Source organism: Amblyomma mixtum, chromosome 2 (assembly GCF_055824585.1).
Source record: "Amblyomma mixtum isolate Tamu chromosome 2, ASM5582458v1, whole genome shotgun sequence".
NCBI lineage: Eukaryota > Metazoa > Arthropoda > Arachnida > Ixodida > Ixodidae > Amblyomma > Amblyomma mixtum.
This window is the reverse complement of record NC_143013.1, coordinates 99,359,800-99,374,407: the sequence shown is the minus strand read 5'-3', so window position 1 is coordinate 99,374,407 and position 14,608 is coordinate 99,359,800. Positions and strand designations below refer to the sequence as shown.

The following is a 14,608-nucleotide window of genomic DNA, read 5'->3' as shown; positions in this document are numbered from 1 at the left end:
TAGGTGGTGCCCGCAAAGAGCCTGAAGGCGTTTTAAGAAAATCAAAATAAACACTGCAGAATGTTTAACACAAGTGCAATTGAAAGCTCACAGATCTTTGAAGTTAAAGTTGAGGAACACTGAAAAGAAAACAAGCGATAAAATTCCAGCTCATTACAAAACACGAGCAAACAACGTTCATTGTGCCATTATATCCAGTCACTTTGTGCGTCCGAAAATTTTGCAATATCGGAGTCAACCATTCCCCTACCCACATTTTACAAAAGAGCAGACCATAGTGCAATGATTCAGAAAAGATAACTCGAAGCTGAAGGCTCCTTGTCACACTTCTAAGAAGCACAGAACTTGTCCTTGCATTCCACCATACACATTCAAGCCACAAACCAGAGTCCTTGTAATTACAAACTGCTAGCAATCCATTGAGTGCTTCTCAGATGCCGGAGGTTCATTTTTTATGGCGCTTAGCTAGCCGAGCGAGGTTCATACTCAGGTGTCCATATTGTGAATTCAGTTCAAAATAAGCCAAACACCGGAAGCTGGCACCATGGCCAGTGTCTTGATAGCGACAGGACAGAAAGCACATCCTGTTAAAACACAAATATAGCGGGAAAATGGGAACGCAATATACAAGAAGGCGAAAATATTTAGGAAAGTTTCGACATATATCGGGAGAGAACGATTGCTCCGTATGCGTTCTCCTACAGGAGCGGAAACTAATGTGATATCTAGCGACATAATCAGGAAAATGCTATTGGCTATCAAGGTGCAGAGTTAGGAGAATCCTTCAGATAGCTATGGGGGCGCTGTTGTTGTAGAGGATGGGAGGAAGTCGGGCCAAGAAAAGTTTGCGAATAGCCGGTGCTGTGGTCCGCACTTGAAAGCACGCTGGAAGTGGATGGATGCCGGGAGAGCCATGTTGCAGGTAGCAACCTGAAAATGCAAAAAGATTAAACATATTTTGCGACCGTAAGCTGTAGAAAGTTCTCAAAAAGGAAATAAGAGAAACTCTGTGTAAACGGAGGTTGAGCCTTTTCTGTCTTAAAGGAGCTACAATTTGTGAGATCAATCAACGGGATCATAATGGTGTAATTAGTCCATCGCTCAAGAATAACTGATTAGAAAGTAATAAAAACAACCAGATGCCACCGGTGAGATCCGAACCCACGACCTCTTAGTTGTGGGGACGCCTTCGTCCCTTGCGTTCGCTTTCCCTCAGCGCACTAGTTTCCTGTAGTTAGCTCCTCCGCAACGCACCCTTCTCTGTTTGGTTACTCTAGCTAACAGGGGAGGGCGCTCGCGTCGCAGCGACAGCAGCGCCACGGATGGCGTGTTTTGCCGCTCGCGCGCGGGGGAAAGGCTAGGTCTCTTCTCCCTGGGACAGGGAAACACGCGGACGTTTCCGCGCGCCGGTCCGCTCTTCGCCGCGGGCGTCTTGTGGTTGGAACTTGCTCCCGCCACCCCGTCCCGTCGGGCCTCGGATCTTCCCTTTGCCCTACCGTGGGCGAACGTTCGCTCGTAGCCGTGCTGGTGAGTCGGACATCCTAGATTCCTCAGTGTATTTTGTTGCTAGCTGGCGTTATTGTTGCTATAGCAATAAATGCCTTGTTTGTGTCAGCCAGTGTGTCGTTCCTTTGTTCCCGTAGAGCACGGCCCGCCGTGGTCGGCGTGCGCTCAGTAGCGTACGCGACCACGGGGTGGGGTCCGCGCGGTTTTGAACTGGCTCAGCCGCGCTTAAGCGGGGAATACGTATTTATCCCCCCAATTTAAACCCCATATAGTTTAGCGTCCGAAGTTCTACCAAATGAGCAGCGGCGGCGACTGGCCGGTCGTCCGTGTGAAGGGATATTTATGTTAAGTTGCGTATAACACAATCTTGAGAGTCTTCACCAGTGCCACCCTCGGCCATAGCGGCGGACGCGGTACGTTCTGTATTACCGCGATTGTGATGTGGAACGTGGTCGAACGATGAGGGCGGAAGGTGTCTTAGAAACCTCTCATGTTACATATGGCGTCAAAACTGCCAGTAACCGATGCCCTCGTTGAGCTATTGAGCATACATGGGAAGAGAAACAAGGGGCTTGCTACGATAGATGGTGGCTACTGCGACGAGTTAAGTGCACTGGAGAGGTTGTTTGCCTGCAAGCTTCTCGAAAGCAGATACATTTTGGCGCGATTTCGCAAAAATTTGCGAAATCACGCTGAGTTCGGCCATAGCGCGTTCTCAAAGTTCTTAAAACTGATATGCATACCACTTTCGGCTTGCTACACGCCTCTCAATAGTTAAGGAGCCAGAGATAAATACTTCAAAGTTAGTATTAAATATTAGTTAAGCACTGCTGGTTAGCACGTCGTAGCTGTATTCTGATGTAAAAGTGTTGACAGTGCTATACCGAAAAAAAGCGATCTTCCAACACAAGAAGTATAGATTTAAAAATTGTGAAAAGTCTTAGGTGAAACACCCTCCCAGGCAGCACAACAACATTGGCCGAACGTCGAGCAAGTGTTGGCAAAACTTGGCACGAACATCGGTCCTACACTGGCATTTGGGCCGAGCGCTACCACTTCACACATTGGCCTTACTTTCATGCCAGTTTTGGGCCAACGCTCGGCCGATCAAGCGGCCAACGCAGTCCCGATGTTCGTTCTGCAGCATGGACCAGCAAAGGTCTCATACTGGCATCCAACTTTCAAACATTGGTAGCCAACTTTCAAACATTGGTAGCCAGCTTTCGAATAATGGTTTCCAGCTTTCGAATATTGGCATCCAGCTTTCGAATAATGGTTTCCAGCTTTCGAATAATGGTTTCCAGCTTTCGAATAATGGCATCCAGCTTTCGAACGCTGGCACATGCAATTAACCCACTCGCCAATGACCGGCACTGTGGATGGATGTACTATCGCGCTCAATATGAGTTGCAACGCGCGGTCATCGACCGGGGATCGTTCCGTGGTGTGCCTCCTCCAAACAGTCGCTCGGAATTCTGGGAGAAACTTTTTCCAGAGCGGGGGTGCTGTTGTTTCCTGGAACAGCAGTTTCTCCCAGAATTCCGAGCGACTGTTTGGAGGAGGCACACCACGGAACGAGCCCCGGTCGATGACCGCGCGTTGCAACTCATATTGAGCGCGATAGTACATACATACCATTCTACCTAGCAAATATTCATAAATGAGGTTGCGAAAGAATTCCAGAAAAAAGACCCGTTTATTGCTTTGAGTTACAAGAATCACGCTTCTAGCGCACACAGGATGGTTTGCGCTACCACCAGCCACCGTGGGGAGTAAAGAAAAGGGGCCCAAGAGCATGGTGGCAGAGGTTGTGGGAAAACAATTTATTTTCAAGTTTGGTGCGTGCCGATCAGGTTGGGCAAAGCATCTCGGCAAGCTGCTGCGGCACGGCTAAGGCATCCATAAAGCGCTCAACGGAGCTGTCCTCCAGTGAACTGATCAGTCATATCCAAAGTAATCGTTGCACTCCACTTGCAAGGGGGCTGCTGGACTGCATTCAAAGAAATTCCTCGTCCAGTTCTTGCACGATGGCCTCACGAAGCGCCAAGCCTGCAAAGAGATGCATGATGTCATGGTAAGTTGAATTATGGCCATCAAAGAACAAAAACAAAAATGATTAAATAACACAGAATTTTGTGAAACACAGTCATCGTGAAGACACTAGCAACATATTTTACAGGATAATTTTTAATTTATTCTTAAGAACCAGCACCACATTAGTTGCACAAAGTGGAATTTAATTTACTAAACTTCCCTTATACCAAATGGTTTAATTTAGTTTAATGCGTCGTGTCGCACTCCCAGTAAATATATTCAATGCGAGATAAGCAAATTAATGTGATATTGAAAACAGATTAATGTATTATTTTGTTTTAATATAACTCGTATCTCTAAATTGCGAGGTAATTTTTTATTCCAGTAAACATGCACAGGTTGTAGCGTCTCTTCCACATGGACGTCAAAACAACATTTTTGATTAGTTTTATTTAATGGGGTTAAAAATGCGGCTTGCGATTTTTGACGAAATACGCTGAACGCAAGGAACTCAGGGCACCTTTGTTTTACCTCAGTCGCTTCGCATGCATGCTATAATTGGATTCGAAACTGCGACTTGCAAACCACACAAAAATACTAGTCTGATAGTCCAGAGTAATGCCCTTTTTCATTGCGAGAGAACTTGGGCGAAAGCTTTAACCAGTAATTGCGGATTTTCTATTGAGTCTGCAAGAGTAGACGGCAAAAAGAAACACTACGGAAGTATTACACATCCTTACCAACTAGTCTGCAGTGGAAAATTAATTAAGCGGTTCTGATTTCCGTCGTGCATAAGCGGTAAAGGACATATTCCCGAATCCATCCTATCTCAAGTCATATGAGTTCAAACCCGCTGTTAGCCAAAGTAGTGAATCTTTAGTGAGTTCATCTCACCAAAGACGAAAAATTAAATTCTCACCATTCGGCCACAATTCCACTGCGCACGACGTCAAGCAAGCCATTTCGCAATGAGAGTGGGTACACAGAAGTCGTCCTCGTGCTTTTTGGCTCGCTCTAGCTCTTCTCCTGCCTAAAAAATAAAGGCGCATGTAGTCAAAGCAACATTTACTACAAAAACCACTTTAACTTCCAGATGTATATCAAGGTAAAAGAGTTTTAGTACTTACAAAAGATCTTGCAGGCGGTACGAACAGCGTCGGAGCTCTCCTAATATATGAGTGTGGCTTTTCGCGTGCACAGACTATGAACGGTGCTAGCTCGAGTGTGCATGCATTTTCCTCGCGTTGGTTGTGCACGTGGTTGAGCTCCGCCGTGCAGTCAAGAATGTCTTATTCCAAGACGAGCAGTGGAGACGATGGTGTGTGTGTGTGTGTGTGGGGGGGGGGGGGGGTTGGCTGGAGGGGAGAGAGTAATTTTCCTTTACACAGGTTTTGTGGTTCCGAGAAAAGTCCTCGAGCTGAAAGGTGGAGACAGGGAGGTGGAGGAACAGCGAAGCGCATAGCTGCGTGCGAGGGAAAACAGGTTTGAGAAAGTGACAACCAAAAAGAAAAAATAGCGCTTCGCGGGGTGGGGGGTTAGCCCGCTCCCTGGAAAAGGGCACGGCCGGGAGAACAGGTGGGGAGATATTGGACTTGAAGACTTGAAAGAGAGAGGGAAAGAGGCCAAAACACGTGAAAAGGGTTTGGAATTTTTGGAGAATGAGTCACATGGCCACAGGCAGTACAGAAAGCAATATCTACAAGAGAGAAGTGGATGGGAAACACGGAAGCGTCAAAGTATTGCTACAAAGCTGCAGCAAAAGCCTGAAAATTTTGAAGTGAAAAACTTGGAGCTTCAAGATGCATTTCGCCAAAACGACTTGAGACACTCGCGTATTTTGTGGGACCGTATGATGTGGCTTCTGTTACTTCAATATAGCTTAAAATGTTACCGCATAACAAAAATATAAAGCAAAAAAAATATCCAAGCAGAATGCGCGCTCTTTCATAGTTTCATGTACCGTACATGCGCCAAACAAGCTAGGTTAACATGCGCCTAACGCCAGTTGTCAGTCGATTTATTCAGTGGTCGTCGAAGAATCCTCAAATTGTTTGTTGGGGTGGAAGTTTCGCGCAAAAAAGCAAAAACAAACAAAGGCATGTTGAATTGTGGTTCGCAACTACTTTCGATGGTTTTCATCAATAAAGGTGATGTTCGAAAGAAAAAAAAAACCTGCGAGTAAATATGCAAAGACGTGAGCAAGAGCTATATAGCCCCCAATGCAAATTACGCAACAGAAGAATAAAATGGTCAAAAACAACAATTTCCAACACAACGATTTGCAGAAAAGGAAGGAAATAGCAAATCAGAAAACACGGGAAAGGCGCGATCACAGGGCAAGACGTAGGGAAGCGTAGGAATCGCTTAGCACGTGTCCGCGTGCGTTTATGAAGCACCCGCCTAATATTTCACGAGCGCAACGCATAATTCGAAATTACGAGGCGACTGCTTCGTTTCTGGACGTTGCCAAAACTGAGCACAATTTCGGTTTAGCGAATGCACTTGCGCTAATCTATTACGTTTGTATCGCGATCTCCCTGAAGCAGACACCAGCTGCGTACTGCGGCAGTGAATTCCTAGAGCGAATAAAAAAAAGTGATTTTTTTATTCCAAAAATTTAATCAAATGAAACTTATTTGATTTTTGTTGAAGACACCTGTTGACAATTTTTGTTGAAGGCGTGTCGGGTGTAATCAGAACGTTAATTCTGATCAACAGGACTTCGATCGCAATTCTCCTAAACGTATTATTGCTGCTCACTGCGCAACCAGAGTGCAGCTTTTCCAACGGAATCATGGGTAGCTAGCTGTACACGAGAAATGTCAACAGATACAGAAACCAAGTAGCATATTGGGAGAATGTTTTCGCTTATTTTATAATTTTTGCACAATGCTATAATAGTGTAAATAAGACAAAAATAACATATAGATTTGGTGAAACTTCTGTCCTTACTTTAATGTGATAATCTCTTCCTCAATGGTATGAATGTTATGTCCGCTTTAACGTCGTGATGCTGCGTCTGGTCTATGGAACGGCATCTTGAAGACTAGACTCACATCTAAAAGCACTCAGGGTGACGATCTTACCCCATCGTGCTCGACAGCAGAAGTGGGCCTCCGTAGAGGGCTGATGTTTACTTTCATCCCTCCTTTAATTTTCGGTGTTTATTATTATTTATAAAGGTACAGTACGTTCACAAGCAAACCTAAAATATTTACCTGAGCGCTCACTTCCTCTACTGGTACCGGCACACGATAATGCCCTTTGGAAACGCTGCTAGCTGTCATGCATGAGTAGACTATACAATTAAGGTGCATGGAATAAAACTCCACTGTAGGGTTCACTTGCTACACTTTTGAGATGATAGGGACAAAATGTGTACATGGCCGACTATCATCTTTTTCCTAAAGAATACTGGACAAAGAGGTGGATAGGACGAGTTTACTTCCACAAACCGTTTCTGAAACACATTCTGTCGACAAAACTGTTAAATGGGCGCTTGCGTTAGGTGGCCTGAGTTCCAGCATCTGCTCTTACAGTGTCCACGTATGGGCGCTTATGGCCACGTGTAACGGGTTTTATGGCGAACAGACTAATGATCTATGACCCATCGTTGTGACTAATGTGAACTGCTGGCGTGACACATCGCTCACAAGACGCTTTAGTGGCTGGACCCTAAAGAAATGAGGCGCAGGCTTTCTTAACCTCTTTATATTAGCATTTACAACGGCCTTCCATAGGCCTTCAATAGCGCACGCCTGCCGACAGCAGGTAAAGGGATCGAAACAGACTGGCAGGCGTGTCCGAGGAAGGGTGATACTGACGCCGGCCGCCCTCAAAGCCATGGTTGAAGATATCACCTCATGACCAGTGACTCACCTGCATCACTGCTATTGGAGCACGTGCAATTCGCACATGACGGCGCGCCTACCGCGCAGCCCGAAGCTCTGTAAGTTATAGCGTTTACCATGCGCGCGTAAACGTGCCCTGGTTCATTAACCGCTGGCCAATGATAGCGCATTTCCCGGCACTGCTTGTGAGCCAATCATCCAGTATATGTTATTAATAAAATTATTGATGGATGATGCTTTCGAATAAATGCTTTTCAGTATTGAGGATGGCCAGAAGGCTTTTAAATAATGCAGTCAGATTTTATGTACGTGTTCGAAACGACTACGATTGAAGTGCTTTTTAAATAGTGTGAAGGCGCAAACAACAGTTTTGAAATAAGAATGAATTTCAAGGACTATTTTTTTTTTAAAGTGATGGGGGAAATTGTGCAAACCCATAAAAAAATGTGCAGCCTTGCGGTGTGGCGAGTGGTATAAGGTGGGGGAATAAAACTTGTCATCGCGGCCCTTTTTTTCCAAACATAAGGCGCCCGTAGGTAGCGCGTTGCATGGACAAAGCGGTCGCAAAGATTGATAGGTTCCAATAAGTGATTGCGCGGCAATTTCACAGTGTGCCGGCAGACAGCGCTCCGCGAAGCAGAAAAGCAAGCTCTTAAGTTCTCCAACTACGACTGAACCGCAATATGCACGAATAAACATATGAAGAACTGACCATCCTGAGGCGCTCTCGTCCGGTCGCACCACAGCGCGAGAAGCACGTGAGCAGGAAGAAAAGCTGGTCCAGTGGGACGCCCTCGAACGGCCAGTGCTCGTCAGGGTTACGCGTTGCTTCAGTGAACGGCCAGGCGGTTGTTTCGGAGTGCCAGTCCGTCATGTCCGGTAGGTAACTGGCGGAGTGAACCGCGATGCTTGTCAGGGATACGTCTTGTAACTCCCCGAAGTTTGCGCCGGGCAGGAGTCCGCTGGCTGCGACCAGCTTAGTGAAATGCCTCACGGCGTCCAACGCCGACAGAGCACCCGGTTCTACTTGATTGGCGTCGTATTCCTGGTAGGTACGAGATGCGGAGGAATTGTTGTGAAGACTTGTACCCTTGAGAATTTTCGCTCCTGCCGTTCTCATCGTAATAGAGTAATAGTAGAAAGGAGCTCTAGTAGTACCAGGTGCCCTAACGTAAAGATTTAGAACTGAAATGGTGGCACCAAACAAAATCTTACTGATTCAATCCCTGCCACTGCTATATTCAGTTGCGTATAGGTGGTTCTGTATACACTCACAAATGTGGCGTGTACGTTACGTCTGCAGAACGCATTGATGGTTGCCTTTAGATTGCATACAAGTAAAGCAAGCCGTATTAGGCCGAGAGTTGCGTTGAGATGTCTCAAAGTGCCATGAGCAACATCACTTGAATGATCAGCGTTGAAATCTACATTTAGCTAAATTTTGTAAGAGGCTACCCACCAATATCGCAGTCTCTTTCGTTGCGGATAATAGTTGATGCGTGAAAGGTTATGCAGAATTGGCGCCGCACGTTTGCGTCGTTGAACAGGAGTAGCGCTTCGTTTGCAGAACACGCTTTCAGGCTACCCTGCCATTCGGCTCCATTGTTCGCCTAAAGTACTTCTAACGCCGACCTCAAAGTGCAGAACAAGCCTGGGACTCACTGCGCTAACAAGTCAACAACATAGGAGTGTAAGCTTAATCTTTCTCGAGTCGAGCTGAACCTCGCATCAATATATCAGACTCTTCCATTTACAGTCATACAATCTACTTCGCGCAAGAGACTGAGCGGGAGCTCTGGAAAGTCAGTATTCCTATGCCACCCTCGCGGGCAAAAAAAAAATGCACAAGCGTGACTCCGCGCAGAGTCGAAGTTCACGCCGAGAACCGAACCCATTCCGCCTCTCATATTGTTCTTTAACAGACACTCCTCGTCTGTTGTATGCTTAGTCCCAAGCTGGGCCGTGCGGAAAGCCACCCATGGAGCGAACTTAACTGAACTTTTTATCCGCCAAAGGAAATAAACTCTAAATGTACTGACGTGCAACGAACAAAAGCCCACTATGCATGCGTTCGAAGGTGCTCGAGTAACGGCGAAGATCGCTGTGTAACTGCGATTTTCTCTCCATATCTCTCGGAAGCCGCGCTTCCGGCTACTTCATAAAAGGAAAAAAAAGTACGAGGAAAAAAAGTAGCAAAGAATGTGACGTCATATGCACAGCTTTTGCAGGGCATATGCTTCTGATTTCCCTTCCCGAGGCTCCTTTTGCTCTGCATAGTTAACATTGCTAGCCAGTTTTGTTTGTGATGTTTTTAAGTAAACATGTCTGCTCCAGCGCCTATGATGGAATGCGCTCCGCGTATTTTCGTGATACTTAGATTACTTCGTTTACAAATATTGCATTGCGCGCAGTGTTTTAAGGTGCGCTAGAATAAACTTCCTGAAATGTCTTCATGAACCGATTCGTCAGGAATGCGGACAGTCTGCCCATCGAGAGAACGAAAACCGCCGACGGCGCTATCCGTGCCGTTCTTGCATCCCGTTACGCAGTATTTCATGAAACAGTTGACGTGAACGAGACACACTTCGATTAACAGAGAGGCACCCCGGCTTCCAGAACGCAGCAAGCTAAACCGAAAACCGGGTAGGAACTATCATTGCGTAGCCATGTGAGGGCCTCTTTGCCATGATGGTTTAGAGGTGATTTTTTGGATACGTTTTAAGTGCACCACTTGCTCGCCTCCGGTTTGTTTTTCCTCCATGGGCAACTTTCACAATGTCCGGTACAGCGGATTCACCCGAGCACCTTCTAAGACACCAGTGGTAGGCTTCTGTTCGCTCCGCGCCATTTCCTCTAATGTGCATTGAGCAGCTTACCCTTAGAATGGAAAGTACATCTACGTTCGCTTCAGGTTTGCCCTCCGGTCTGGAATCATGTTCTTGCTCAGGTTCCTAGAGGCTCGCGAACGGCGTTCGTCTCTACGAGACTGGGAGCTAACTCATTCACCACTTAAAAGGATAAAAGCAGAATACGTCTGTTAGGAGCATATTTCCGGCCTTTGGAACGAAAAGATGCTCAGCGAATGTCCCTTCGAGTCTTCTCGTCGCTTTTCCCCTACGCTTTTCCCTTTAAGAACCACATCAAACCGATATGCATGTAAATGTGCCACAGCCTACCTCTGAAACCGGAAAGTGCGCTCTAATTGGCGCTTTCCAAATGAGGTCTCCACTGCCGGCACGAACGGACTTCAGGCGCTTCAGATAAGTGAAAAACCAGTTCAGCAGTGCTGTGGAACATTGTATCTTCTGATTATACTCTACTCCGCCGGGTTGTTTAACTTGCGCCATAATTTTATTGCCGGGCGCTTGTTCCGCTTGAGAGCGTCTATCTTTAATATTCGCTTCCTGATGCATGCTATCTCGCCGCGCCGGCCGAATTTCGGTGGAGGCGAAATGCTAGAGCCCTGTGGACTGTTCGTTGTCAGTGAACATTAGAGAACCTCAGGGGTCGAAATATCCGAATTCCTTCACAATGGCGATCTTGATAGCCTGAGATGCTTTGGGACAAACACCACATTAGCCAAACTAAACCAAACGATACAGTCAATCTATACACTCTCCATAAAGTTCATATAACCTTTATTACCATCATATTGATTTTGCACTTGAATCAAAAAATATGTACGTACGCATCCCCTATCTAGACAGCATGTGGTGTATGAAGAATCAGTTTCATCGCTGCCTATTTCTTATGTATAGAATCTGTCCTCACATAATAGCACAAAGATGCATTTGCTTTATTCCTACCTATTGACTTTTGTTTTGTCATTGGTCTGTATACAGCATTTATGTTGACTTTAGATTTAAAGATGGCGTGCTGATTGTAGGTAGTATAAAATTGCATGCGTTCCATCTGTATTCTTTGGATAAATTTAAATAAAGTAAATTCTGAAGCGACTATTTCTTTTTTACAGCGAATAGCTATTACAGAGCTCTTTTGCGTTAAACGCCACGTATTACGTAGGCATGTGCGAACAGTGCGGAAAGCTTCTTTCCTCACGGCAGTTATTTGTGCACAACCGGGCTGCAACATATATTTTAGGTCCATACGAATGTTACCGCCACAAATTACGAAGTCCTTCGAGTATATCTAATATCTCTCCGTGCTGAGGCATGCAGGGCCAGTACATTACCTAGGCCAATTAGATGTGTTTTTCTTTGCGGGCAAAGTTCCGGTCCCCTTTTGATGCACTGGCAAAGTTAGGTGACGTCAGAGGTAAAGATGAGGGAAACAATAACAATTTCTGTTGTGAAATTTGAGCAAGGATGGGAGCTGCCAAAGAAGCAGAGTGACATCATTTGGAACTGATTTCAAGTGTTCATAGAGGTCGGGAGGGAACGAGCTACCCTTGTGCAGTTTTAAGCGGAACGACGCTGACACCACAGTTTTTGCCAAGGTATTCTGCTTTCGGGGCTAGGTGCCTTTTCCACATAGTTATTCCAGTCCTCGAAATACAAGATTTAAGAAATTTTCTTTCGTCATTAGTAATATTACAGCCTTCAGTATTTTGCATCGCACAAGCCAAGGAAAGTCGAACCTCAAAACCATCATTTCGCGTCACCTGATTATCTTGGGAGGCTCCCATGCCGACACGTTAGCTAACATTTATTTTAAGGTAATATGAAAAGGATAAGGACTGGAAGTTAAGGCCAGTGCCATATAACCAAGGACTCGCAATCGGACCTTGCGTGTCCAATCGTTGCGTCTATGTTTAAGACAGAATCAGTACTTGCCTGGTAACGGGCATTGTAATAAAAGGTGAACCAAAGAAGCTGGTAAATTTGTCCTGCCAGAACGGTTCCGGCTATTGCAGCAGGAACGGACTTTGGGTACCAGGGTTTATAGAGTGGCCAGGAGGTCAGGTAGTTGTCGAGGATTAGCTCTCGTCCCACGAGCAGCCGGTACAGTCGGACCATGCAGATCCCCGGCACGTGATAGATGCTGTGCTCTGGCCGACGCAGGGACTGCTTGAAGAACGCAACCGTGACCTGGGCAGCCCTCCGGTAGGCGTTGAAGAACGACGGGTCAGTCTTATTAGGCAGGTAAATGAACGCTTTGTCGATCATATCCCATGTGCTGGTCATGTTGAAGGCGTCAATGCCTATTCCTGACATAGCTGCGACCACCATTTTTTCGGTAGCCTCGCCATAAACGCGTGCCCACGCACTTATTACGCGTAATGTCAGACGCATCATGTCCCACATGATCGAATTGTCTCCCTGAGCGTTAAGAGTCAGCTGCCATCTCACCATCGGTATCACAGCTTCTAAGGCGTCAATGCACTGTAATATGCGATGGTTCTCAGCGCTGCTTTCTCGACCCATGTCCACAAGCATGGCTTTGGTCAAATACGGGGAGAGCATGGGCGACAACTTCCAGACTATGTATGCACCAAGGAACATCTTGAATCCCTTACGAAGGCTATCCTGACTTAGAAGCGTCGCGTTGAGCCGCGCAAACAGTTCCGGCTGAAGGTTCACAATTTCATCCGCGGGCCAAAGCTGCGACTCGTCAGGGAGGTAGCCGTTGACTGCGCGCCGAATATCAGGATCATTCAGGCTGAGGAACTGCGGGATGGCATTTTCACTCCAGAAGGCGCTAACAAGGTCCGCAATATCGAAGTGCGTGTCCAACACATCGCGGATCATGGCTGAGTAGGACTGGCCTTCCCCGCCCACAATCTCGGCGCATCGCCGCAGGTAGTCGGCCGCCTTGCTCTTGGCCAATAGCGCCTCGATGTCGCGGATCCATTCGATGCAGCGTGGCTCAAGCGTCGTGTAGATCGTGTTCTCGGACGGCCGTGAAGGGTGGCGGCCCACGTAGAAGGCCCAGAACACGGGCATGCCGAATTGTAGTGACGCCCGCACCAAGATGTCCAGAAGTTGGGGTCGCGTCGCTTCTGTACTGCTTGGCCATGGGAGATCCAGTTCCTTGAGATACGCTCGAAGCTTTTCTTCACCGCGACCCTCGGGCTGCGAATGACATGCAACGGTGGCTTTATGTGCGTCTCCGGCTACCCGCCTAAATCACAGGCGTAACGGCCACCCATACATGCAATGAGATGACAACAGTGCCTGCAATCGACCTCTCACGCCCCTTTGACGGAACCTACTTCACGGCACGACTGGATTGCCCAATGCGCGCAGGCGGTACTCTCTAGAGAGCGCCAACGCTGAACCCTGGATCTCCCCAGTGGTTGAAAGCTCATCCCTACGTTGTCTTCCATACGTTATGCTCGAGCCTTACGTGTCGGCCGGTGTTTTCGTACAGGAATTCATGTACCGTAAACATCTTGACGTACCTTTATATATATATGTTATTACCTGAGCACAAATTCGTTCACAAAAAAAAACTCGCGAAATTAAAACACTCCTCCGAAAGGTGTAGGTTTCATTTGCAAAGTCTTATCTATTCGGTGCGCAGCAGGAAATGGGCTTAGGTCGCACCTCGAATTTCAGGGCTGCCAGCGTAAAGTTACCTGTGATGTTCATTTTTAATATTTTAACTTTCCTTAATTACTAGCGGTTCGGCCGACGTTTCACATTCCCTTAAAATGTGTTTCTTAAATTTTAAAATGCGTGCGCACTCTTAAATACGTCTTCTTGAGCACTTTGCGTGCTTTCAATAGCCGCGATTAGATAGATGTGGCACAATAAGTGTCAACACAGTAAAAACAGCCCGAAAGCGCGCACCGACATAAGAAAAACACGGGAGCCGATTGGAAAAATGAACATTGCCTTTCAAGAAACGGAAGGCACACTAACTGTCTCGTTTCACGCTATACATCCGTACCGCACAATGAAGAAGTAAATGGAGGAGTGAGTTAAAGACTATAGAGATAGTGTCGCCGTAGTTAAGGTCTCGGGAGATATCTTCGACCACCCGAGGATATTTAACCTCGTCTTACATCGCAAAGCACGCGGGCGTGTTTTTCCTTTGGCCTCCATCACAATCCAGCCACGTCTGTCTGAATTTATACCGAGGTTCTCGGGCTGAGCACCCGAACAAAACTAAACAGTGAATAACACATGCGAGTTACAGCTGGCTGGCAGCTGAAGGTTTTAGCCATCCTTCGCTTTTATTTATCTCTTTGCCCCGTCATTGTGATACTTTCAGAGAAACAACATCGAAGACGGAAATCCGTAATGCAAAACACA

The 14,608-nt window shown here is 46.6% G+C and overlaps 1 protein-coding gene across 1 annotated transcript; it reads right to left on the bottom strand.

Moving 5' to 3' along the window:
• Positions 1–792: 792 nt before the first annotated feature.
• Positions 793–13,400, bottom strand: LOC149360260 (uncharacterized). The gene is made up of 3 exons (XM_089569226.1): positions 12,185–13,400; positions 8,104–8,436; positions 793–930 (listed from the first exon to the last, which is right to left on the bottom strand). The coding sequence occupies exons 1-3, from the start codon at positions 13,292–13,294 to the stop codon at positions 793–795; spliced, it is 1,581 nt and encodes a 526-aa protein (XP_089425352.1). The 5' UTR covers positions 13,295–13,400.
• Between the last annotated feature and the right edge of the window lie 1,208 nt (positions 13,401–14,608).